Source organism: Euleptes europaea, chromosome 20, assembly GCF_029931775.1.
Source record: "Euleptes europaea isolate rEulEur1 chromosome 20, rEulEur1.hap1, whole genome shotgun sequence".
Taxonomy (NCBI): Eukaryota; Metazoa; Chordata; class Lepidosauria; order Squamata; family Sphaerodactylidae; genus Euleptes; species Euleptes europaea.
The window spans coordinates 2,839,988-2,866,902 of record NC_079331.1 but is presented as its reverse complement, the minus strand read 5'-3'; the positions used below and the strand labels follow the sequence as shown (position 1 = coordinate 2,866,902).

Below are 26,915 nucleotides of genomic sequence, written 5' to 3'. Positions count from 1 at the left end.
ATTCCTCTACAGATCATTATGGGGGATCACTTTTTAGTTCTCTTGTCAGCAGGGTTGCCTACTGACCTCGCGCAGAGTGAGAGCAGAGGAAAGAAGGCAACATAAAACAACAGCCACACTACTAAGGACAGAAATATAAGAGCAGTTTTACATATAGGATTTTCTTCTCAGGGCCTGGTGGAACCCATACAACCCATTCCAAAATGGTTGATGTGTTACCTGTCCCTTGACTCGCCCTTGTGTTTCTGTCCTACTGAACACATATGAACACATGAAGCTGCCTTCTACTGATTCAGACCCCCCCCCCTCGGTCCATCAAAGTCAGTATTGTCTACTCAGACCGACAGCGGATCTCCAGGGTCTCATGCTGAGGTCTGCATGCCAAGCAGATGGTCTACCACTGAGCTACGGCCCTTCCCCAAGGACCTTGATGTTCTCATTGGGGGGAAAGGTGGAGTATAAATTAAGTAAATAAATATAGACATCACTCCATGCCCCTGACCATGACTGTCGCCCATTTTGTTCCTTGGTCCTTTGGTGCTGTACCCTTTGGAAATAAAGGAGGACAGATCTGGGCTTACCATTGTTGCTTGAATAAGTAGACTAGACCCAAGGACTGTGTGTGTGTTAAGTGCCGTCAAGTCGCTTCCGACTCATGGCGACCCTATGAATGAAAGTCCTCCAAAATGTCCTATCTTTGACAGCCTTGCTCAGATCTTGCAAATTGAAGGCTGTGGCTTCCTTTATTGAGTCTATCCATCTCTTGTTGGGTCTTCCTCTTTTCCTGCTGCCCTCAACTTTTCCTATCATGACGGTCTTTTCCAGTGACTCTTGTCGTCTCATGACGTGACCCAAGGACTACTGTTGCAAAAAAGGTGGTCAGAAACACTGATTTTTGTGCATTTTAGAACAATAAAGGACAGATTTGGGCTTACCATTTTTACCTAAATAAGTAGATTGGACCCAAGGACTACTGTTGGGGGGGAAAAAAAACGGTGGTCAAAAACACTGATGTTTGTGCTTTTTAGAACAGAACGTTTTAAAATCCATTTTTGAAACTTTAAGCTAAAAGCCATTTCGATAAAGATAAAGCCTCCCCCCATGTATTCTAACATTACTGAATAATAGATTTTATAATGATTTAAATACCACAGAATATCTTAAATATGTTTTCTGATAGATCTGGGGCAGTAAACCCCTTCTGGACATCTATCTCTGGAATTACACTGAGAGGAATAAACAGCTGTCGGGAATATAAATGCTAAATCATCAGAATGCTGACTCAGTGCGGTGGAAATCACAATATGTTCGTACAGTGCGGAGGTAACATGTCAGAAAGCGGCTCCTCAAATGTTCCCTCTTTGGACAGCTGTAAAACCCTAAGTAAAATACTGGCATGAAAGCAGGAGACGGGAAACACAAAAAAAAAAAAAAGGAAAGTAGGCAAGCATTTAAAAATTGCAGGGTTTTTCTAATGTAAAAGCAAGCAGCCAACAAGAACAACCATTAAGTACCCATGACAACTCTACATTTGGAACATATACTGGCTTTGTATAACTCATGGGTTCCCATGCCCCAGATCATGGGAATCACAGTTTGGTGAAGATGTGGAGGCCCTCAATCGGATGGCCCAGACTAGCCTGAACTTGTCAGATCTGGGAAGCTAAGCAGGGACAGCCCAGGTTAGTACTTGAATGGTAGACCACCAAGGAAGTCCAGGGCTGCTATGCAGAGGCAGAAGAAGAAGAGTTGGTTTTTATATGCCGACTTTCTCTACCACTTAAGGGAGACTCAAACCGGCTTACAATCCCCTTCCCCTCCCCACAACAGACACCCTGTGAGGTAGGTGGGGCTGAGAGAGCTCTAAGAGAGCTGTAACTTGCCCAAGGTCACCCAGCTGGCTTCGTGTGTAGGAGTGAGGAAACAAATCCAGTTCACCAGATTAGCCTCCGCCACTCATGTGGAGGAGCAGGGAATCGAACCCGGTTCTCCAGATCAAAGTCCACCGCTCTTAACCACTACACCGCTCTGGCTCTCGCACGCCACACCACGCAGGCATGCATTGGCAAACCATCTCTGTTCCTCTCTTGCTTTGAAAACCCTATTGGGTCATCATAAATGGAGTGTAATTTGACAGCACTTTCCCATACTAGTTTTTCCCAGAGTGGATAAATGCAAGGGCCAATTTTGATGGTGCATAAAGTTGAACTGGCCAACACCCTGGTGTGGAGTTGTCAACCTTCAGGTGGGGCCTGGAGATTTCCCTGAATTACAACTGATCTCCAGAATACAGAAATCCCCTGGAGGGTGGTTAGGAAGGAGGACTTAATAGCATTATACCCCAGTTATGTCCCTCCTCTCCCCAAACCCCATGCTCCCCAAATTCCATCCCAAAATCGCCACGAATTATTCAACCCAGAGTTGGCAGCTCTACCCTCAGGTGACCTTCAGGTTTATCCAGAACTGGTGTGAAGGCTGAAAACTTGAGGCAGGGTACAAAAATTTGTGAACCAAATTGACTTCCCCGCGAGTCACTTGCAAGCAAGTTTCCCCAAAGTGAAATCTTTACATCCTTTCGAACTGTTTTATAGATGGGACTGCTTAATCTTTCCCTTCTGCACAGCTCTTCTACTGATCTGTGCATAATTCTTTGTGTAATGTGGTTCCCTTGGGGACAGCCGTCTAAACCTTGCAGAGGGGGACGATGGCCGGGGCTTTAGGACACGCACTGTGCTCTCAGTCTTTCAGCTTTGGTGGAAAGAGAAGCGCCTTCTTGCGAAACGCTCGGCCCCGAGCATGTTCCGAGCATCGATGAACATGCACAGGAAGGTCAAGAGAATGTTTAAAAACACGGCACTCAAAATTAGGAGAAATGCTCTCTTCTCAAAAACAAACACACAGCCCCCCCTGTTTTAAATGGATGCTTGTCTCCATTAATTAAAAATTAAATTTCAAGGCACCAATTCCATGACAAACTTTAATCAGGGACGGTTACTACATCCTGCTTGTTTTGAGCTGCCTACCTCTAAGCGCAATTCCTTGTGACGCTGGAACTCTCCTAGATGTTGGGACTGAAGGCCAAATGATTCCTCTGCAGAACAATTTCTCTGCGAGGCTTCTTTGCAATGACTAAGCTACCCTGGAGTTTCACACTGGGAGCTGGGAGTCCTTAAAAATTCATTCCAGAGGCCCCGTGCGACTTGTCCCGGGAAGGGTCGTCGTTTTATTTTGCTAGCTGTCAGAAAGAACCCTCACACTGTTAAGTCAGAGCCCCCTGGCTCCTAGCCATCCAGCTGTTATTAATTTGTGATGTGTTTATTGCCATCTCTGTGGCCAGCAAACTTTGGGCATGTGTTTCCTCCCCCCCAAAAAGTTGCCCTACCAATCGGGGAGGTGGCCGTGGCTCAGTGGTAGAGCATCTGCTTGGCATGCAGAAGGTCCCAGGTTCAATCCCCGGCATCTCCAGTTAAAGGGACTAGGCAAGTAGGTGCTGGGAAAGACCCCTGCTTGAGACCCTGGAGAGCCGCTGCCGGTCTGAGTAGACAGTACTGACTTTGATGGACCAAGGGTCTGATTCAGTATAAGGCAGCTTCATGTGCTCATGTATTCAAAAGCACATGTACACTGTAACCACCAACTACAATTTTAAATAGGTTAATTCCCTCCCCCAGGAAACCTTGGGAGCTGTAGTCCTTTAATGGTTGCAAGAGATGGCTAACAGAATTCACAGCACCCTCATTAAACTACAATTCCCAGGATTCTGTAGGGAGCCAATGATATTTATACTATTAGGACACAGTCTGATGTTGGTAGTGCAGTTATATAGTAAGACAGATTAAAGACTCAGCAGTTCAAAAACCATGTCTGCGTAGCTGTTTGCAACGTCCACATCCTGAACCCTTTCTGTGCTCTTACGCATGGCAGCTGGCACAGAAATACCTTGGAGATTCTCACTGCTGTTTGTGTCCACGTGGGCTAATTAAATTTGGATGCAAAGCGGAGGGCAGCCACTTGCATACTTAAGCCAATGCAGGCTTTCCATTTGAATGGCACACGCAGGAAATGCATAGTACAGTTTTGGTAGACAAATTCCCCTAAAGAGGGGCCCCTGTATCACGGCAAATTAAAACCAAAAGCAGAGAAGAGAAGGTGGAGAAACCAACTACACAGCAATCAGCTAATTAAGAGCCAGAGGGGGGAAAAAATTAAAGTCTTGGTCTGGCACCGGAGGTTGGATAATAATGACACTACATATAATCATAGTGTTCGAAGGGGCCATAGAGGCCATCTAGTCCAACCCCCTGCTCAATGCAGGATCAGCCTAGAGCACCCCTGACAAGCGCTTGTCCAACCTCTGCTTAAAGACTGCCGGTGAGGGGGAGCTCAACACCTGCCTAGGTAGCTGATTCCACTGTCGAACAACTCTTACTGTAAATTTTCCCCCTAATATCCAGCCGATCCCTTTCCTCCCACAATTTAAACCCATTATTGTGAGTCCTATCCTCTGCTGCCAGCAGGAACAGCTCCCTGCCCTCCTCTAAGTGACAGCCCGTCAAATACTTCAAGAGAGCAATCCTGTCCCCCCTCAACCTCCTCTTCTCCAGATGAAATATTCCCAAATCCCTCCGCCTTTCCTCGCAGGGCTCGGTCTCCAGGCCCCTGATCATCCTCGTCGCTCTCCTCTGCACCCGCTCCATTCTGTCCACATCCTTGTATGCAGAAGGCATTCCAAAGTTGGAGGGGCAGCCATTAAAAATACTTCGTTTGACCCTTTGATCCTCCTTCCCAAGGGCTCCTCCTCAAGTTCTAAAACAGAGGTAGAAAGGAAACTTTTCTTCAAACATGCAAAAGTTTTGTGGCACCTGCATAACTAGCTGAATTTTATTTCAGCATAAGGCTGGGCACATTAGACTGGCGGGCTTTGTGAATACTCCCTACTCTCCCTCCCTCTCAAGTTATCAGTCTCAGCAAATTGTGACTTTACGTTTCCCCTGCTGGCCGGCCCTTTTGTGTTAATTTTTATTAACGGGTGGTTACGACGGATCTCCTGAGGAACATCAGCTCGAAGAAGAAGAAGAGCTGGTTTTTATATGCCGACTTTCTCTGCCACTTAAGGGAGAATCAAACCGGCTTACAAGCTCCTTCCCCTCCCCTCCACACAACAGACGCCCTGGGAGGGAGGTGGGGCGGAGAGAGCTGTGACTAGCCCAAGGTCACCCAGCTGGCCTCGTGTGTAGGAGTGGGGAAACCAACCCGGTTCACCAGATTAGCCTCCGCCGCTCACGTGGAGGAGCGGGGAATCGAACCCGGTTCTCCAGATCAGAGTCCACCGCTCCAAACCGCCGCCCTTAACCACTACAGCATGCTGGCTTTTATCCACTGCCTTTGCCCCTCAGGGTTTTCTTCAAGATTCGAGCCCCAGTAGCACTCTACACACCAACTAGACTTCCTACCCGTGTGACGAAGGGATCTTTGACTCCCCAAAAGCGTGTACCCTGAAATTCTTGTTGTTCTCTAAGGTACTACTGGAACTTGACTAACTATTTTACTGCAGACCAACCGTCTGGAAAGATTTCCAGCATATGAGCTCTCAAGAGTCAAAGCTTCCTTCATTGTATCCAATGAAGGGAGCTTTCACTATACCCTGGAAATCTTGCTGGTCTCTGAGGTGCTATAGACTCAAATCTTGATCTACTGCAGACCGACAAGGCTACCCACCTGAAAACTATAGCTGAAACTATAGCTTCAGGTTTCCATTCACTTAGTTACATTCTGTCTTGTGCATAATTTTTCTTCGTCAACTAGCGATGGCGACTCTTTAGTGAGCTTTCCCTTTTTGGAATGAATGCATGTGTGAACTAATCTCATGTGTGCGTGCCGAATGTCGGCTATACCAGAAGACTTCCCTCTGTGATACCCAAGTTATCAGCAGCGCAAAATGGCAATATCATGAGCTGATACAGAAGTCTTCTCTGAATGAAACAAAAATCTTCAAAATTAACACACTGAATTAACGCAAGAGTGTGTTCTTGGATGTTCCTGGATTCTGCAGAATCACATGAACCCACATGAAGCTGCCTTCTACTGAATCAGACCCTTGGTCCATCAAAGTCAGTATTGTCTACTCAGACCGGCAGCAGCTCTCCAGGGTCTCAGGCAGAGGTCTTTCACATCACCTACTTGCCTAGTCCCTTGAACTGGAGATGCCAGGGATTGGATCTGGGACCTTCTGCATGCCAAGCAGATGCTCTCCCATTGAGCCACGGCCCCTCCCCTACAATACACGAACCCATGAAGTTGCCTTATACTGAATCAGACTACTGGTCCATCGAGGTCAATATTGTCTACTCTGACTGGCAGCGGCTCTCCAGGGTCTCAGGCGGAGGTCTTTCACATCACCTGCTTTCCGAGTCCCTTTAACTGGAGATGCCGGGGATTGAACCTGGGACCTTCTGCATGCCAAGCAGATGCTCTACCACTGAGCTCCAGCCCCTCTCCAAAGGCAAGGTGTCTCCACAGTCCCCAAGGGAGGGGTCTGAGCCCTCCTGGACCAATGATGTCCTAGGATCTGTCGTGGCTTCCCCCTTCTCTTCCAGAAAGGTTTCCATTGGCTCAGGCACAGGGACATGGCAGGTGCCGTCAGACAGAAAGGACAAATAAATCCACAAATAACCCTTTCCTTCAGGCTTTAATTTTTCCATCTTGTTGAGCAAAGTCCATCACCAAGATGATGCATTCTGGTGACCGTAGACATGTAATGAGGCCGTAGCAAAAGCAGTGGTTTTTCAATCATGTAGGTCTTCATGTCATGAACATTTAAAAAAAAAAACTTTTTTAACGCCAGCGCTGCGGAGTTAAAAAGAAAATTGGCACCGGGACATTTGCTGCTGTAGGGAAATTGTAGGCCGTTGCATTAACTAATAACAATAGGTGAATAAATCAGTTTGCTTGGTTCCTTTCCTGGCGGCTGCTCCGATAAAGGCTGCAATCAGTTTTTTGGGAGCTGGCCGCATCCACTGTTTTATTTTTGTCCTCCTGTTGTGTATGACTGCCTTGCCTCCCTTCTCATAAAACCCCTGCTGAATTCCAAGATCTCTTGTGATATTAACCCTATAAAGGCAACCTATATAATGTAGAGTAGCCACTAGTAAACCACGTACTCTCCTGGGAGAAGATTTCTTTCCACCTCTCTTTGATTCCCACCTTTCCACTTTCACAAACCTGGATCACAGGGTTGGGGAGGGGGCCGTGGCTCAGTGGTAGAGCATCTGCTTGGTATGCAGAAGGTCCCAGGTTCAATCAAGCCATCTCAAGTTAAAGGGACTAGGCAAGTAGGTGATATGGAAGACCCCTGCCTGAGACCCTGGAGAGCTGCTGCCGGTCTGAGGAGACAATACTGACTTCGATAGATCAAGGGTCTGATTCAGTATAAGGTGGCTTCAGGCACCGCATCTCACATGTGGCACTTCAGCTCATGTACATTTGATTTGGCTTGTAATGTGCACATTGAATACAAGTAATTTCCCAACCCAGAGGTGGCAAACTTAGACCTTCTCCAGTGATTCCCTGTGTCCCTCAAACCTCAGCTGCACCTTGGTCGTACCAGTGAGGGCCATAGAATTGTCTTCAACTGAGTTCATTTAAGAACATAACATAAGAACGTAAGAAAAGCTCTGCTGGATCAGACCAAGGCCCATCAAGTCCAGCAGTCTGTTCACACAGTAGCCAACCAGGGGCCTCTAGGAAGCCCACAAGCAAGACGACTGCAGCAGCACCATCCTGCCTGTGTTCCACAGCACCTAATATAATGGCCGTGTGCCTCTGATCCTGGAGAGAGTAGCTATGCATCATGACTAATCCCATTGATTTAAGTCCCATTGATTTCATTGGGACACAAAGACCTATCACAGTACACTGGATTGCAGGCAGAGTCTAGGAGGATGGAGACAGAACTGTCTTTAATGCTAAGGAAGTGCTGAACTAATGAAAAACTTCGAAGGGCTCTTGAAACACATGCAAAGACACAGGCATACACAGTCCGTTCACATCAAAATACAGAAAATAAACACTTGGATATTTTTTTCCCCACAATGAAAGCCAACGGGGAACAAAAGAAAAAAAATCTGATTACTGGAATAAAATTTGCTAATAAGATTCAGAGAGATAATAAGAGTGTAAGGGTGATAAGTGTATGGACTGTAGATTAGAAGAGAACAGGAATGAAATAAGTTGGGAAGTGATGTACCAAGCTGCTCAGAAAACATGTTTCGACTGTACAGGCTCATGGATCATGTTCTAATATCAGGATACTGGAAGGCATCGCATGGCTCGAAGAAGGAGCTGTCTTCCTAGCGTCGCTGGGGCTACTGGGAACTGAAGTAGGGACCTGAATCCACCTGGTCCTGGCATCAAATGATCCTAGGGTTGCCAACCTCCAGGTACTAGCTGGAGATCTCCTGCTATTTCAGCTGATCTCCAGCCGATAGAGATCAGCTCCCCTGGAGAACATGGCAATTGAACTCTATGGCACTGAAGTCCCTCCCCTCCCCAAATCCCACTTTTCTTAGGCTCCGCCCAGGATACCTCCCGCCAGTGGCAAAAAGGAACCCGGCGACCCTACGTGATCCTGGCATGAAGGGAACATGTACTTAGGGTTGCCAATCTCCAAGTGGCATTCTGAAGAAATTTTGGCAAACATACAGGTGCTTTCTACTAACTCCACCAGAATTTCTTGCTTCCTTGAAATGCCTTGGTCTCAGTGAAGTCCTGCTGTTGTGGTCTCTGTTAAATTTAAGCAGTAGATGCTCACTGCACCTGAATGGAATCAATCAATTTAAAGTGGTCAGCAAGCTGATGAAGATATTCGAAACGCGTCCTTGCCACGGATCTGACCACGGACTCTTGCTTTTGATTGTCATTGATTATCAATCATTTATTCTTCGTGATCATATGGGTTTCCACCGTGTGGGATTATACCTTGTTTATGCAGTGATATAAACACTAGCACATACCTAGCACATGTTGCTTCTTCTGTGTTTCTCCATTTATTTTCATTTCTTGGCTCTTAAGCCCTGCGAGGCAGATTATGTGAAGTGAACACTTTGTTTATAGAGATTTTAGGTTTGGGTTATATATAAATAATCACTTGGACTTATAGTATTGGTATTGTTCCTTTATTTTGCATATTACATTTAGAGCCACGCGCTGCCGCCTCTCAATAATCTCCAAGTGGTGGCTGAAGTTCTCTTGGGATTATAACTGATCTCCTGGCGACAGAGATCAGTTTGCCTGGAAAAAAGGGCCGCTTCGGAAGGCGGGCTCTATGGCATCGTACCCGATTAAAGCCCCTCCCCAAACTCTGCCCTCCCCTCCCAAAATCTCCAGGTATTTCCCAACCTGGAGCTGGTAACCCTAGCTATCCCCCTGCCAACCCAGCAAGATGTTGGGAGTACAAAGTACCCCATCCAGGAAGAACAGCATGCCTGTTATGCAGGCCTTGCTCTGGAGGGGTTTGCGAGAGATCACCCCCTCTGGCATCTCTTGCTTACATTAAGGCGATTCCACTCTTGCTTCTGATTATAACAAATCCTATTACATTAATGTTCATTGTAGTTTTAATCTGATTAACAGTAGGACTCTTCACGGTGTACTGTTTTAAATGAAAGCGCGCTTCCTTCCTTGTTCAGTTTTTTTTTAAAAGAGGCTTTTTCTTATCCTACGGTGTACAAAAAACAGAACCAGATCTATCATCAGCTCCACAGAGAGGATCCACTGGCGGTTCAGGATGTTCAAACGGCGTTGAAGCCTTGCTAGATAGAATAGGGTTGCCAACCTCCAGGTACTAGCTGGAGGTCTCCTGCTATTAAAACTGATTTCCAGCTGATAGAGATCAGTTCCCCCGGAGAAAATGGCCAATTTGGCAATTGGACTCTATGGCATTGAAGCGCCTCCCCTCCCCAAACCCCTCCCTCCTCAGGCTCCGCCCCAAAAACCTCCCGCCGGTGGTGAAGAGGGACTTGGGAACCCTAAGAGGGACTTGGGAATCTTGGCTCTGGGAAACCTTTGCGCACCCTTCTTGAGCATCTTGTAATTAGAAATTGTAGCGCTAGGGTTGCCAACCTCCAGGTGGGGGCTGGAGATCCCCCAGAACGGCAACTGATTTCCAGACCACATAAATTGTTTAATTATTTATCTTAAACATTTATTCCGCTTCTCCTGGAGCTGCTTTGGAAGGTGGGCTGCATAGCATTATAACTGCCAAGGGCCCTCCCCTCCCTAAAGCCCCCCTCCCAAGCTCCACCCTCAAATCTCCAAGCATTTCTGAACTGAACCTGGAGTTGGCAACCCTATGTAGAACCCAAGTGTCATTTGAAGCTGTAAAGTACCGACGATGGCGGCAGCGGGCAAGGGCCGTGCGGGGATTAAAATAATAACACGGGGCTATTCTAGGCCCTAATGAGATTAGCATGCTGAGGACAGAGACCCAGGGGGGAGAGGGCAACAGCAGGCCTGAAAGGATGGCAGGGGCGAAGGGTGCTGTTCCCTGCGACTCCTGGCACTGGCCGGGAACGGTGCGTTGTTACTGCCGCTGGCCAAGAGCAACAGTATGGCTCTCGGTGGGCAGGGGGAGGAGGCGAGCCCTGGCCCCACTGGACAGGGCCATGGGGAGAGCCCAGCAGGCCCCCACAGAGGCTGGGCAAGGAGGTCAGGCCCAAGGTAACCAGGAGGGGCGGCTGATGGGAGCTGCGGGGAGGAGAGGGTACAGCTTTAGCCCCTAGAGAGACAGGGGGCGGTGGAGGAGGGGAGGTGGAAGAGAAGGGGGAGAGTAGTCAGGTGGGGGTGTCAATGTGAGATTGACAGCGGCTGAGTGGAAAGCCATCTTCCAGGGAAGCAAGAGGGTGTGTGCATGAGATCAGAAGAGAGAGAAGCCCCAAATAGCTATAGGGTAGGGTTGCCAGGTCCCTCTTTGCCACCGGCGGGAGGTTTTGGGGGCGGAGCCTGAGGAGGGTGGGGTTTGGGGAGGGATTTCAATGCCATAGAGTCCAACTGCCAAAGCGGCCATTCTCTCCAGGGGAACTGATCTCTATCGGCTGGAGATCAGTTGTAATAGCGGGAGATCTCCAGCTGGTACCTGGAGGTTGGCAACCCTACTATAGGGGCTTGAGACTTGAAGGGACTCTGTGCAGAGGCCTGAAATCAAGGACACACTGACTGATCAGGGATAAATAGGGTTGCCAGCCTCCAGGTACTGGAAAAAGAAGGAACCTATGCTGAAAATAGTGGTAGAGCGTCTGCTTGACATGTGGAAGGTCTCGGGTTCAATCCCTGGCACCTCCAGTCACCAAGTCGTAGGTGATGTGAAAGACCTCTGCCCGAGTCTCTGGAGAGCTGCCGCTGTTCTGAGCAGACAATGTTGTCTTTGATGAACTGGTTCGTTATACAGGAGTGTTCAGATTGTCACAGTGTGGCTCTGTGGTGCTCTGTTGGCACGCAGAAGGTCCCAGGTTCAATCCCTGGCATCTCCATTTAAAAGGAATGGGGAGTTGGCGATATGGGACCCCGGAGAGCTGCTGCCGGTCTGAGCAGACAATGTTGACTTTGATGGGCCAAGGGTCTGATGCAGTAGAAGGCAGCTTCATGTATTAATGTCTTATGCTGTTTGGGTGGTGGTGGTGGTGGCTGTGGCTCAGTGGTAGAGCATCTGCTTGGCATGTGGAAGGTCTTGGGTTCAATCATTGGCACCTTCAGTAGAAGGCATTGGTCTGATTCAGTAGAAGGCAGCTTGGTGTGTTCATTATTCTGGGGTGAGGCCATGGCTCAGCGGTAGAGCATCTGCTTGGAAATGCAGAAGGTCCCAGGTTCAATCACGGGCATCTCCAGTTAAAAGAGTCAGGTAGAAGGTGATGTGAAAGACCTCTGCCCAAGACCCCGGAGAGCCGTGGAAGTCATGTGTGCGTGAGAGACAGAGAGAGAGACACCCCTTCCCATGTGCCAGGCAGAGCTGGGCAAATTGCAGCTGGGCAAATTGCAGCTGGGCAAATTGGGGCCCACAAAGAGGCAGAGGTAGAGCATCTGCTCGGCATGCAGAAGGTCCCAGGTTCAATCCCTGGCCTCTCCAGTTAAAAGGCATGGGGAGTTGGCGATATGAGACCCCGGAGAGCTGCTGCCAGTCTGCGTAGACATTCCTGACCTTGATGGGCCAAGGGTCTGATTCAGTAGAAGGCAGCTTAGTGTGTTTGTTACATTGGGGTGAGGCCATGGCTCAGTGGTAGAGCACCTGCTTGGCATGCAGAAGGTCCCAGGTTCAATCCCTGCCATCTCCAGTTAAAGGCACCACCAGGCAAGTAGTTGAGGTGAAAGACCCCTGCCTGAGACCCTGGAGAGCCTTGGAGAGGGGCTGTGGCTCAGTGGCAGAGCCTCTGCTGGGCATGCAGAAGGTCCCCTGGTTCAATCCCCAGCGGCATCTCCAGTTAAAGGGACCAGGCAGGTAGGTGATGGGAAAGACCCCTGCCTGAGACCCTGGAGAGCCGCTGCCGGTCTGAGTAGACAGTACCGACTTGGATGGACCAAGGGTCTGATTCAGGATAAGGCAGCCTCATGTGTTCTCCTGCTCAGCATGCAGAAGGTCCCAGGTTCAATCCCTGGCATCTCCAGTTGAAGGGACCAGGCCCGTAGGTGATGGGCAAGCCCTCCGCCTGAGACCCTGGAGAGCCATGGAGAGGGGCCGTGGCTGAGCGGTAGAGCCTCTGCTTGGCCTGCAGAAGGCCCCAGGTTCAATCCCTGGCATCTCCAGTTGAAGGGACCAGGGGAAAGACCTCCGCCTGAGACCCGGGAGAGCCATGGAGAGGGGCCGTGGCTCAGCCCCAGGTCCAATCCCCGGTGCTTCGACCGTCCTGACCTTGATGGGCCCAGGGTTTGAAGGCAGTAGAAGGCAGCCCCCCCACCCCACCCCCGCCTCTCCCCCAGGGAGCCCGCCCGCCCGCCCGGGAAATCCTGCGTGCCTGCGAGAGAGGCAGCCCTTCCCACGTGCCAGGCGGAGCTGGGCAAACCGGGGCGCAGGGAGCGTCGGCGGAGGGCCGAGGTGGGTGGGCGACGCCGAGCGGCCGGGAGCGCGGCGAGGAGGAGGAGGAGGAGGAGGAGGAAGAGGAGGAGGAGGAGGAGGAGAGCCGCGTCAGGCGGGGAGGGGAGAGGGAGAGGGGGAGTGCGGCAGGAGGAGGAGGAGGAGGAGGAGGAGGCGAGCAGGCGGCGGCAGCGAGGGCTCCGGCGGCGGGGCGGCGGGGCGGCTGGGCGGGCAGCCCCCTGGTCGGCTTGCATGCAGCGGCTGGAGCGGCTCTGTCGGGGGCGGCGGCGGGGGGGCGTCGGGGCGCGGGGGGGCGGCGGCGGCGCCATGAAGTACCAGAAATACCTGACGGTGCTGCAGATGGCCATCGGGGTGACCGCCTCCAACCGGGGCAGCCTCATGCCCTTGAAGAGGAAGCTCTGGTGAGTGGGACGCCTCCTTGCCCGGGGGGCACCCGCGCCCACCCCGGGCCGGCCGCAGACCTGCGTCCTGCAACGTCGCTGCTGGCGGCGGGGGGGGGGGGGGCGGGGGGCAGGCAGCAGCCCTTTGCTCAAAATCGGAATATCCCGCCCCCCCGACCCCTTCCTTGCAATGGGATGCCTTGGCGGACGGGATGCTCCGCCGGCGGCGGCGCGGTGACACTGGAGTCGCTTGCAGCGAAACGGTTTGGGGGCTTTTCTTTCTCTCTCTCTCTGTCTCTCTTTTTTTAAAGTGGCATCAGGCCTCTTGCTGCTGCTCAGTTCTTTGTTGCAGGAGGTTGTGTGGCAGGGGCTTTGTGGCTGCAAACAGCCAGTTGGAGGCTGCTCCAGAGTTCAGAAGTCCATATCTAGCTAGCTGTCATCTATCTATCTGTCATCTCTCTGTGTCATCTCTCCATCTCCCCCCATCTCTCTCTCATCTCTCTCTCTCATCTATCATCTATCATCTCTCTCTGTGTCAATCATCTATCTATCTATCTATCTATCTATCTATCTATCTATCTATCTATCTAATCATCATCATCATCTATCATTTCTCTCTATCATTTCTCTCATCTATCATCTTTCTCTCTCTCCCTATCTATCATCTCTCTCTCTATGATCTATCATCTCTCTCTCTATCTATCTCATCATCATCATCATTTCTCTCTATAATTTCTCTCTATCATCTATCATCTTTCTCTCTCTCCCTATCTATCATCTCTCTCTATGATCTATCATCTCTCTCTCTCTATCTCATCATCATCATCATCATCATCTATCATTTCTCTCTATCATCTATCATCTTTCTCTCTCTCCCTATCATCTCTCTCTCTATGATCTATGATATCTATCTATCTATCAATCTATCTAATCTATCTAATCTATCTATCGTTGGAATCGTGGATGCTCTTCAGGGATGCAAAAGGGGAGTTTTAGAAGGAAGGCCCTTTTGTGGGTATTCAGAGATGGATCATCGTTTTTTTTTTATCTGCTTGACATTTGTGCCAGGGTGTGTGTGTGTGTGTGTGTGTGTGTGTGTGTGAAACAGTCTTCACCTGGATACAGTCTGTTTTTTGCGATTGCCAAAGAATTAACTGTCAGGGAGGAGGAAAAAAGGTTATGCTGTATTGTGTGAACTTGACGGGTCAGGTTGGCTTCAGTAAATAAATATGCACTGTGCTTTGCTAGAGCAGTTTTCTGGAGCACCATTGTGGGGGGTGGGGGCAGCAGCAAGGAAAACAAGACCGATGGTCACCCTGTAAATTTGTAGTGAGATGCTCATGCACGCTGCATTAAGAGCTGACTTCTGGAGAATTGTTGCCAGCTGGACTGGAAGAAAGAGAATATACGTGGTTTTCAGAAGGCCACAAAGAAAATGGGAAATGTGACCCTATTGCTGCAACTGTGCTTTCAGAGGGAAATGGGAGATGTAGCAGAAATTTTGTTTCAGCCATTTGGCATAAGAGCACAAAAACAAAACTTTCAGAGGGGGAGGGGGATTGGTAGAACCAAATAACAGTCAAGAACCCCCTCTTCTCTGGTATAACTTTTCTAGGTGTAGCACTTTTGAGTGGATTGTTAGTGTGTGCACTTTAAGGTACATGATAGACACCCCCGCTCCCTTCTTTTAAAGCCCCCCCCAAGCTGTTGTATACTTGTATTCAGTGTGCACATTGCAAGCCAAATCAAATGCACCTGAGTTGAAGTGCCACATGTGAGAAGCAGTGTGGAACACATGAACACATGGAGATGCCTTATACTGAACCAGACTCTTGGTCCATCAAAGTCAGTATTGTCTACTCAGACCGGCAGCGGCTCTCCAGGGTCTCAGGCAGAGGTCTTGCACATCACCTACTCGCCTAGTCCCTTTAACTGGAGATGCCGGGGATTGAGCCTGGGACCTTCTGCATGCCAGGCAGATGCTCTACAAACTGAGCCACAGCCCCTCCCCAAACTGTGATGTTCTTGTGATTCGCTGTCTCTGTGACCTCGGGTTATAATGAGAAAGTGCAAAATGTCAGAAAGGGATATATGTGTGTGTGTAGGGGGGAAGGGTTTCAGAAATGCCGATAACGCAGAAGAGGTTTCAGCAGAACAACCAGCAAATAGTCTGTCCCTATTTCCAGTGTTTGGTGTGTCTGATCCCCCTCCCCCCCCCCCTTTATATAGACCAACAAAAGGCATGATGTGGCAAAGGGAGTAATGTATTACATGCCAGCACGGAGGCTACCGTTTTGCTAATTTGAGGCCTTTTCCTGAGAAGGTCACATTGCAGTAGCTCTGCGCTGTGCCGGGCAGCTTCTGTGGCTTATCTCTTCATTTCCTGTGCCAGAATTGGTTTAAAAAAAATATATATTCCTGCTTTGTCTTGTTCGAACCAATTTAGCTGATTTTAAGCCCTTGGTGCTGGCATGCATATATATATATGCATATATATATAAAAACTACACAGGCAGGACATGTTATCAATACACGCGTACATGAACTATACACACCGTGCGTGCTTTTGCTAAAAAGTTTGTGCGATACGCACTGTCGACATAACCTGCCATGCTATTGCAGAGCAAGAAGAGTCCGGCTTTTTAATAATTAAAAAAAATTGCTAATTTTCCTTCAAAAGCTAGTCTTTCAAGGTCTGTTTTTTTGGTTTCAGTTGAGGAACACAAAAGTCTCGGTTTAGCAAGAGCTCTCCACTTACATAGCTCTTCTCGTTGCGCTGATAGCGCAGGCGAATCCGTGAGGTGCCCGCCGATGTTAAACAATAAAGTTTAATCGTCGATATCCAAATGGGGGGCATTAAACGGTTTCTGGCTTTGAATGCCTTTTCGGCGTTCCCTGCACAATGTTCTTGGATAATAGCTGGTAAGCATGCTGCGTAAACAGCGTACCTTGACGGCATGCGTCCCTTTAGCAGGCGTACTTTTTTAAAATCAAAGGGCATGATGAAAGGACCGGACAGGCTTGCGCCGGAGGTTTAATCGCTACCTATGGACAGAACAGCAATTTTATTGACAGTTAGAGGCATCATCAGGGCTCTACGGCGTTGTGCTTTTAACATCGTTGTATGGATGGGGGTTATACTTTGTAAAAGGACCCTTAAGGTGCAACTCAATGGGGCATAGCGTAAAAAGTTAGAAGGTGTGTGGCATTGTTGCCAAATCGATAGGAATTCATCAGCGTGCAAACCTGTCAGCGTTCGGATCAAAAACCGTTTGAGAAATGTTTCCATCCCCTATAACGTATGCACAAGGTAAAGTTTGGCTTCCTTGTTTCAGAAAAGCAAGATTTGAATACGTAGACGGATTTTTCTCTCATCTAAACAGCAAGATACGTCATTCCCATTTGTAATTAGATATTTAGACATTTCTGGATCCAAGTAATGTTTTGTTTTGAAGTGAGGATTTCAGTGTTCTTGTTTGCCCTTCGGCCCATATGTTGTCTGATACAGTTAGCGCAAGCATCCTAAAACGTTTAATGAGAAAGGTTTAAAATGCTTATCTTTTGTTGTGGGAGATAATCCACCTGAATCCCCACTGAATGAAAAATGCAAAAGGTAGCAGCGGCGGTTAAGGTTCTCCGTACAAACATCTGCCGCCCTAATTTCTCCCATAAAAAGGGGGGTCTTGCCTTGTGGGATACGAAAAGGCACAGTTTTGAGGTTCGGCACACACACCAATCGTGGTTTGTTTCACTGTCGCAGGATACTGATAATCGAATTTCTAGGTTGCTAATTCGATTCTGGGATGGAAGGGTCAAAGCAGCGGCTGTACGGAAAGCCATTTAGAGCCATTAAGAAAATTCTGGAGTGGGAAGGGGGCTGTCTGGAGACTGATTCCTAGGGACAGGTGTCCAGATTGCCAAAGGAGACTCTTCTAGTTGGCACCGGTTCAGCAGACAGCCTCACAATTCTCTCCTAATAAGATCTTTCAGCCCACGTTAGGTCTCAAGAAGCACCTGCCTGCCAACCATTGTAACGGCAAAAGGAACATGGGAGGATTTACGCCAGACTTAGAAGTACCTGCCCACTTTTGCAGCCCCTAGGGGATAGGGTTATTATATGTTGCAGGGCTACGCCACGTTTAGGCAATTTTATGTTATCGCTTGTTTGTTTATGAACACACATGAACACATGAAGCTGCCTTCTACTGAATCAGACCCTTGGTCCATCCAAGTCAGTATTGTCTACTCAGACTGGCAGCAGCTCTCCAGAGTCTCAGGCGGAGGTCTTTCCCATCACCTACTTGCCTGGTCCCTTTAACTGGAGATGCTGGGGATTGAACCTGGGACCTTCTGCATGCCAAGCAGAGGCTCTGCCATTGAGCCAAGCCCCTTATACTGAATCAGGGTCAGTATTGTCTACTCTGACTGGCAGCGGCTCTCCAGGGTCTCAGGCAGTGATCTTTCACATCATCTACCTGCCTAGTCTGTTTAACTGGAGATGCCGGGGATTGAACCTGGGACCTTCTGCATGCCAAGCAGATGCTCTACGAACTGAGCCACAGTCCCTCCGTTGTTCTATCCTATGGCTAGGGCTATTTTATATTTTGGGATATGGAATATTGTTGTTTTCTGTTTGGGATTAGGGTTCAACGTTTTGGTCAAGGTCATTATATGAGTAGGGTTATAGAAAGTTAAGAATGGGGTAAAATTGTTTCATGTCCTGCTTTTTAAGTTATGGGTTGCCTTTAATACGTTATAAATTTGGAACTAAGTTTACTTTCATTTATTTATAATATTTATAGTCTGCCTTTCTCACTGAGACTCAAGGCTGTTGGGTTGTGTTTGGCTTTGAGGATCATATTTGTGTGTGTAAAGTGCCATCAAGTCGCAACCAAATTATGGTGACCCCGTAAGGTTTTCAAGGCAAGAGACGAACAAAGGTGGTTCGCCATTGCCTTCCTCTGCATAGTAACTGTGGGCTTCCTTGGTTGTCTCCCATCCAAGGACTAACCAGGGTCGACCCTGCTTAGCTTCTGAGATCTGACAAGATCAGACTTGCCTGGGCCATCCAGGTCAGGGTAGGGTTGCCAGGTCCCTCTTCGCCACCGGCGGGAGGTTTTTGGGGCAGAGCCTGAGGAGGGCGGGGTTTGGAGAGGGACTTCAATGCCATAGAGTCCAATGGCCAAAGTGGCCATTTTCTCCAGGTGAACTGATCTCTATCGGCTGGAGATCCATTGTAATAGCAGGAGATCTCCAGCTATTACTTGGAGGTTGGCAACCCTAGGTCAGGGCCATATGTCATATAGACTGGGTCTAAAGTACCGAGTGGGTGGCTGAGGGTACAGACCTGGCATGAGGGATGTGTAGATGCCCCCTGCCAAGTCTGTGCCACTCAATCCTTTCTGGGGGGGTTGGGTTGTATGCATTTTGTATGTTTTTAAAAATTGTACTAATGGAACTCTACTGAGACAGATCATTGGCCAACTTAGCTCCTAGGATTGTCAGGTCCCTCTTTATCAGCAGCGGGAGGTTTTGGGGGCAGAGCCTGAGGAGGGCGGGGTTTGGGGAGGGGAAGGACTTCAATGCCATAGAGTCCAATGGCCAAAGCGGCCATTTTCTCCAGGTGAACTGATCCCTATCGGCTGGAGATCAGTTGTAATAGCAGGAGATCTCCAGCTAGTTGCTAGTACCTGGAGGTTGCAACCCTGTGGGGTAGCCATAAGTCAGTTGTGACTTGGCGGCACTCATGTGCACACAGAATAACCCTCTGAGGTAGCTTAGGCTAAAAGGCTGTGAAATAGAGAAGACCACTTGGTGTGCTTCCAAGCTATGAAGGAATCACAAACCTTTGTTTTTCCTCATACAATAGAGAGCCAGCATGGTGTAGTGGTTAAGAGCGGTGGTTTGGAGAGGTGGACTCTGATCTGGACAACCGGGTTCGATTCCCCCACTCCTCCACATGAGTGGTGGAGGCTGATCTGGTGAACTGGGTTTGTTTCCCCACTCCTCCACATGGAGCCAGCTGGGTGACCTTGGGCTAATCACACTCTCTCAGCCCCACCTACCTCACAGGGTACGTGTTGTAGAGAGGGGAAGGGAAGGCGTTTGTAAGCCAGTTTGAGTCTTCCTTAAGTGGTAGAGAAAGTCAGCATGTAAAAACCAACTCTTCTTCTTCTTCTTCTTCTTCAACAACAACAACAACAACAAACCCCACTTTTAGCCACTGGAGCATTTTGGGCATGTCCCCTGCAGAGGCGGCATTGAAATTTGCTAAATAGAAAAATAATAACCAAACCTTTCATCCGTAATGTTCAAACTTTTTGCATGCAGGGAGTGACTGAGAGAAGGGACGGGGTGGGTGGGGGGGCATTCGACTTCCACGTGACCTCTTTCTTACCTATTTCCACAGAATGTATTTGATGGAATAACGTACCTGGGGTTTTATAATCCGTAGACTGTCATACCTGGGGTTTTATGTTTACACAGCAGGCCTAAATATTGCCACTCTCCCTCACCTTCACAAAGGCATCCAAGCCTAAGATAGAGAGAAACACAAATTAGCGCCCTAATTACTTGGGAAATAAACCATTGACCCAGGAGAATCCTAAAGCAGTATATCACAGCCGACATTTACTGAAATCCCAATAGTGGAGCCAGCAAAATCCTTCCTAAAGGAGGTGTGATTAACAGGAACGGTGTGTGGAGAATATATTGCCTTGCTAAAATAAGATGGGAACTTTTTACTGGGCCCGGGCAGGTAATTTGGTGCCAGGAGGAAAAATATTTAAATGGTTGAGTGAAACTATAGAGCTTGTTCCTTCTATCTCTCTCCTGGCTTAGCAGCTTGCAAAAGACTGACAAAGTAGACTTTCTTCAGGAAAGAGAGGTGTTCTCTCTTTTGCCTTCTGGGTCGCCAGTGGGGTGCCAATATCCTATGTTCATCTGCTCCCTTTTCTTGCTCATAGAGTAATTCTTCATTCCCCCTATATCCTCATTTGTTATTTATTTATTCCATTATTACCTTGCCTCCCAGCCAAAAAATTGGCTTGCAAAGAGCTCCACCGCAATCGAAATGAATATAAATAGCTGTGAAAGTTCAGCACAGAATCTACTATTCATTGAAATGCTAATGGCTTCACCCTGTTCCCCACACCTGGTGTTTTTGTCCACACCTTGGCTTCCTACAAATAAGGACTTGTGTGTGTGTGTGCGCGCGCGCGTGTGCATGGTCTTCCTTTCTTTGTAACAACAACAAAAAAATCACACAAGCATGACTTTGAATGACTAGGCTTGGATGTTTGTGATGCAGCAAATTAAGGGCACATCTCAGAGAGGAAATCCTTGGTTTGATCCCCAGACAGTTCTCAGGGAACCATTTGATACTGGACGAAGTTCAGGATCTCTGGTTGTGTATTTGGTCACACGGATGTTCTGTTGGTGCTAAATTTGCTTAGCGGCATTGTCAATAAACGGAGCAGATGCCAATAAGATTGTTGTGTGTTGATTAATACACATGTGAAGCATGTTCAGTATATACTACAGGTGTGGTGTACAGTTTTTTAAAAAAAAACTGCAATGGCATGACCTGAAAGAATTTGAGCTACGTTTGCATGTGATTGCATACACGGCCATCTCTTCGTTGTGGAAAACAATTGTATGCAATCATACATTAATTGGTTCTACGGACTCAGCTGTTCCCATATAATTTGAAGCTAAAGTGATGTATGATGCAAAATCCAGAAATTGCATGACAAACTCTCAAAGTGTGCATGTGGTAACAAGTTAGTGGTTTTTCGTGCAGTAATGTGTAGTGGTTTGAGTGCCAACTTGGAAGGCTTTAAGAGGAGAGTGGACATGTTCATGGAGGAGACTGCTATCCACGGCTACTAGTTAAAATGGATACTAGTCATGCTGCATACCTATTCTCTCCAGTACCAGAGGAGCATGCCTATTATATGAGGTGCTGGGGAACCCAGGCAGGACAATGCTGCTGCAGTCGTCTTGTTTGGGGGCTTCCTAGAGGCACCTGGTTGGCCACTGTATGAACAGACTGCTGGACTTGATGGACCTTGGTCTGATCCAGCAGGGCCTTTCGTATGTTCTTATGAGTGTTAGACTAGGACCTAGATTCAAATTCCCACTCCACCATAAAGGTCACTGGGTAACCATGGTCTGGTTGCATTCTCTCAGCCCAGCCTACCTCTCAGGCATTGTTGTGAAGATGAATCGAAGGGAATCATTTAAGCTACCCAGAATTCCTCAGAAGAAAGGGGAAAATAAAAACTAGACAGATGATAACAGCCATTGGGACTATAACTTGGGTTCAGGGACGCTGCGATGTTCCCGAAAACCACAAACAACAATAACGAAAGTCTTGCCCCAGTGAACCAGATAAATTACTCATGAATTCAACCCACAAGCTGGTCTTGGATACCTTCTTGCATTGATTTGTTCATGATGGATGTGTTTTATGCAGCATATCTGTGTTTCGATAACAGCACAGTACCTTGGTGTTTTATATTTGGGTTATGGGCAGCCCGACTGCTGGCAGGGAACTGTCACGGCTCACCTGCTAGGAAAACTAGGGGAGGGAGAGGAAGAGAAGTCTAGGGTAGAGGGCTGTGTGTAGGGTTGCCAAGTCCCTCTTCGCCACTGGCATGAGGTTTCTGGGGTGGAGCCTGAAGAGGGCGGGGTTTGGAAAGGGGCCATAGAGTCCAATTGCCAAAGCGCCCGTTTTCTCCAGGGGAACTGATCTCTATCAGCTGGAGATCAGTTGTAATAGCAGGAGATTGCCAGCTAGTACCTGAAGGTTAGGAAATCAAAGCAAAGAGCTAGTGCCTAGAATAGGAAGTAGCTAAGACAAAACAAGGCACTTATGGCAAACTTTTGGTTGAGGTTGGCAACCCTAGCTGTGTGTGTCTTTCGTATTGTCCGTAGTCAGAATGGTGCGGTGTCCGTTAGACTAGGACCAGGGAAGCCTGGGTTCCGATTCCTGCCCAGTAATGAAACTTGCTAGAAGACTTTGAGCTAGTCACTCTTTGGCGGCCTAAAACACCTCGAAGGGTTGTTGTGAGGAAAAAATGAAGAAAAGCACAGGTCGGTAGGACTCAGCCGAACATGATCAGTATCTCTCACGGACACCCACAAGGAGGAGACGAAGCTAGGGTTGCGTTTCCCTCTTTGCCACCGGCGGGAGGTTTTTGGGGCGGAGCCTGAGGAGGGCGGGGTTTGGGGAGGGGAGGGACTTCAATGCCATAGAGTCCAGTGGCCAAAGCGGCCATTTCCTCCAGGGGAACTGATCTCTATCGGCTGGAGATCAGTTGTAATAGCAGGAGATCTGGAAGAAAGAAATAAAGTCATTGTACTTACCTTTAAAAGGACTTTTCAGGTTGAAACTGACCATCTGTATGGGTAGCTTTTTAGCTACATTGTATCTTTGCATACATTTTGTTGCATGTATCTCTATTATTGTTGGCTTCTTGCACTTGTAAATACAACATTTTGCATTATTAGTGTGAGCTGAATACTATTTTTGCACTTAGCTAGACTATTTAGTATTTGGTACCTGGAGGCTGGCAACCCTAGATAAAGCTGATGCCGGCTCCGACTGGAGGGAGGGCAGGATTTTTTAAAATGTGCTGAGCGTAGCCATAAAGCTCGGGGACAGGAGTTGCTTGCCAGTCCTCATTTCTGGACTGGTTTGTGTGACCCAGGTTCAGGTCCCCGTTCTGCCATGGTAGTTTGCGTGGGTAGCTTTGTCAAACGCTGACCTACCTCACAGGGTTATTGCAAAGTTGCCAACCTCCAGATGAGTCCCGGAGACCCACCAGAATCCCAACTGATGTCCAGACTACAGAGAGCAGTTCCCTTGGCAGCTGCGCAGGACGGACTCTACGGCGTCCCGTCTCCACTAAGCTCCCCGCCCTCCCCAAACTATTCCATCCGCAGGCGCCACCCCCCAAATCTCCAGAAATTTCTGACTCCAGAGCTGGCAACCCTAGCAGCTCCAGTCCACCAGACCAAATGTCATTTCAGCCAAATGCCATCCCTCCCAGAGAGAGGTGCACCGTACTCCCTGGAGAGCTTCAAATGCCATTATTTTAAAATTGCTGTATCGCTTGAGCAGTCAACTGAACACTCCTGGAGATATGATTCATTTTGGGGTCCACAGCTTTTCCAGGAAGGCGTCTAGGGCTGGACTCCCACTGCTTGCCAAAGAAGAAGAAGAGTTGGTTTTTATATGCCGACTTCCTCTACCACTTAAGGGAGACTCAAACCGGCTTACAATCACCTTCCCCTCCCCTGCGAGGGAGGTGGGGCTGAGAGAGCTGTGAGTAGCCCAAGGTCACCCAGCTGGCTTCGAGTGTAGGAGTGGGGAAACAAATCCCTCAGATTAGCCTCCGCCGCTCATGTGGAGGAGCGGGGAATAAAACCCGCTTCTCCAGATCAGAGTCCACCGCTCCAAACCACCGCTCTTAACCACTATACCACGCTGTCTCCCCAAAAAGTGGAATGTCTCCTCCTGAAAGCGAGAGAGCACACTCACAATTGCCGTTGCCCGTCCCAGGCATGTGAGAAGCTGAGGGGGAGCGGGAAAGATGTGAGTTGACAAGCAGACCAGGAGAAAGTGCTGCTCTGGGTGTGTGATCGGAACTGATTTGGATGGCTCAGAATCTCCTTGGCACTGCCGGGTTGTCTCCCTGGGGTCGCCCTACTCAAGGGCAAGGAACCTCCCTGTGTTTAAATACAGGATCAGGACCCACCTTGGCATGGTGCTTTGCACAGGGGGTGCAAGTGCAGCTTTTCCTCACCGACCTCTGGTGTTGTTAGTCGTGAATGGTGTAGCCACAAACATGAGTAAAGTCCAGCACTGGGGAAATAGGCTAGTTCTTCATTATAACTGACTTTATAAGAAGTCCCTGGGGGTTCATAGGGGTCACTGGGGGCGTGTGGGGGGGAGGTAGTTGTGAAATTCCTGCATTATGCAGGGGGCTGGACTAGATGACCCTGGTGGTCCCTTCCAACTCTGTTATTCTTAGACAGTTTAAGTTTGGTCCCACCAGGTCAGAATCCTACACAGTGTTCCAAATTCTCTATAGCGCCATTATGAAAGAAAATTGAAAAGAACTCCACCTATTGTGACGTGAATCTAGATGAGAAAGGTTGTACATGTCCTTCCCTTTGTAAACAGTGGCTTTGCAAACAGTATTTTTTTGTATTTTCTCGTTTTCCGCTTGTTGTAAGCATTCTTAATTGCCTGTCGCGGAAACTCGTGTTATTGGGAAGCTTGTTGCAAACCGTCGATGTAACTTTTTTCTTTTTTGTAACATCTGATTCGTCTAATTAATGGGGTGTCCTACATCATCATCTTGCTGTTAGGTTAACGGGTTTGTCGATAGCCGATTTGGAAGAGGGCTCTCGGATGCATTTCATTTAAATCAGGAGTCTAGCAGATCTGCAGCGAGCGGGATGGCTTCTATTAGTAACCAGTTATGGGAACAGCGATATTAAAGAGAGTTTTTTGAGCCGCATTAGTAACAACTACATCTCGCACAAGGGGACCCCCTGCCCATGCACAGGAACACCTTGAGAGGCCTTGCCAACCGGCAGAGGTAGGCATGGGAGCGCGATACTCTGGGATGACCTAAAATCACCTCCTGGCCCTGATTGACCCAACAGTGCCTGTATAAGCTTGCCGCTCACCGTTCAGCTCTTGGGCTAGATTTCTGGGTCAGGACATTGTGATTTCCCAAAACAGTTGCTTGTTTGTTTTCCCCCCAGAATTTTATCAGAGCGACATCATTCGTCCCGACGCTCAGTAAAACACAGTTTGGCAGAAGAGCCCCTTAATCTGGTTCTTCTGTCACCCCTGAAGATGCTAAGGGGGATAGCTTCCCCACGCAGCCCAGTGGGAGACGTAGACTAATAGGGTTGCCAACCTCCAGGTACTAGCTGGAGATCTCCTGCTCTTACGACTGACCTCCAGCCGATAGAACACATGAATACATGAAGCTGCCTTATACTGAATCAGACCCTTGGTCCATCAAAGTCAGTATTGTCTACTCTGACCAGCAGCGGCTCTCCAGGGTCTCAGGCAGAGGGTCTTTCACATCACCTACTTGCCTGGTCCCTTTAATTGGAGATGCTGGGGAATGAACGTGGGACCTCTGCATGCCAAGCAGATGCTCTACCCCTGAGCCACTGCCCCTCCTCCAGATCCCTTGGAGAAAATGGCTGCTTTGGCAATTGGACTCGATGTCAGTGCAGTCCCTTTCCTCTCCCCAAACCCTGCCCTCCTCAGGCTCCACCCCAAAAACCTCCCGCCGGTGCCAAAGAGGGACCTGGCAACTCTATAGACTAGCCTTCTGTCCCCAACAGTGGCCAATAACTGAGGAAGTGGGTAGGAGGTCAAAGGGCAATTCAGGCTTGATTCCATGCTGGTCCTTCACACACTTTTGTGGTCGAAGGTATACAGGCAGCCAGGACACGACGATGCGGCATCTGGCAATTTAAACATTAACAGGAAACTTGGGATTCTTCTGCAAGCTCAATGGGGTGGACTTTATCGGGAGCTTTGTATAATGCAGACAACTGCAAAATTCTGGGGGAAATGCATTTGTTCCTCCCTGGAGTTTACATGATTACATTTCACCTTGTATTTCATGGCCCCTGGATCCTCCTGTTCCTCTTTTTTTTCCCTTTCCATACCTACTGATTCTATGTCCTTGGGCAGTTCATGAGAGGGAGGGCACCTTGGCCATCTTCTGGGCATGGAGTAGGGGTGTGGGGCAGGGGAGGTAGTTGGCCACTGTGTGAACAGACTGCTGGACTTGATGGGCCTTGGTCTGATCCAGCAGGGCCTTTCTTATGTTCTTATGTAGTGGTGAATTTCCTGCATTGTGCAGGGGGTTGGACTGGATGACCCTGGTGGTCCCTTCCAATTCTATGATTCTATGATTCTACCTTCTAAATAAAATTTCTAAATCATGAAGATCCGCTAGTAGCATCTGAAGACATGGGCCCTGGTCCACAAAAGCTGCTGTGTTTGTATGTTTATGTTTTTATTGTTATAATTTATATATGTGCGCTTATCAGACCAATACATATCTACAACTCTCATCTGCACAATCATATACAGCACCTGAATGTGGCATGGTATACACACATTATATATTTTATATTCTATACATTTTATATATACATTTTATATATTTGTGTGTATCTCTGGTGCTTGCATAGGGGACTACCTATATCTATCTATATATATATAATGCTTTTAACATTTTAAATGTTTTAATGCCTTGTGCGCCACCTTGGGGACCCTGTTTGGGTGGAAAAGAGGCGCACCCACACACACACATATACATATACAAAGTTTATGCTGGAATACATGGAATACAATTTTGCTATATTTGAAGGTGCTTTTATATATTAAAAGACTCTGGAATTACAAA

At 48.3% G+C, this 26,915-nt stretch overlaps 1 protein-coding gene across 2 annotated transcripts in view; it reads left to right on the top strand.

Moving 5' to 3' along the window:
- Positions 1 to 13,312: 13,312 nt before the first annotated feature.
- TJP1 (tight junction protein 1) overlaps positions 13,313 to 26,915 on the top strand; it is a 197,066-nt gene continuing 183,463 nt past the window's right edge. For both annotated transcript variants that reach the window (XM_056865692.1, XM_056865691.1), the window contains exon 1: positions 13,313 to 13,482. In XM_056865692.1, the coding sequence (XP_056721670.1) occupies positions 13,313 to 13,482 (170 nt within the window). The remainder of the gene's footprint in view (positions 13,483 to 26,915) is intronic.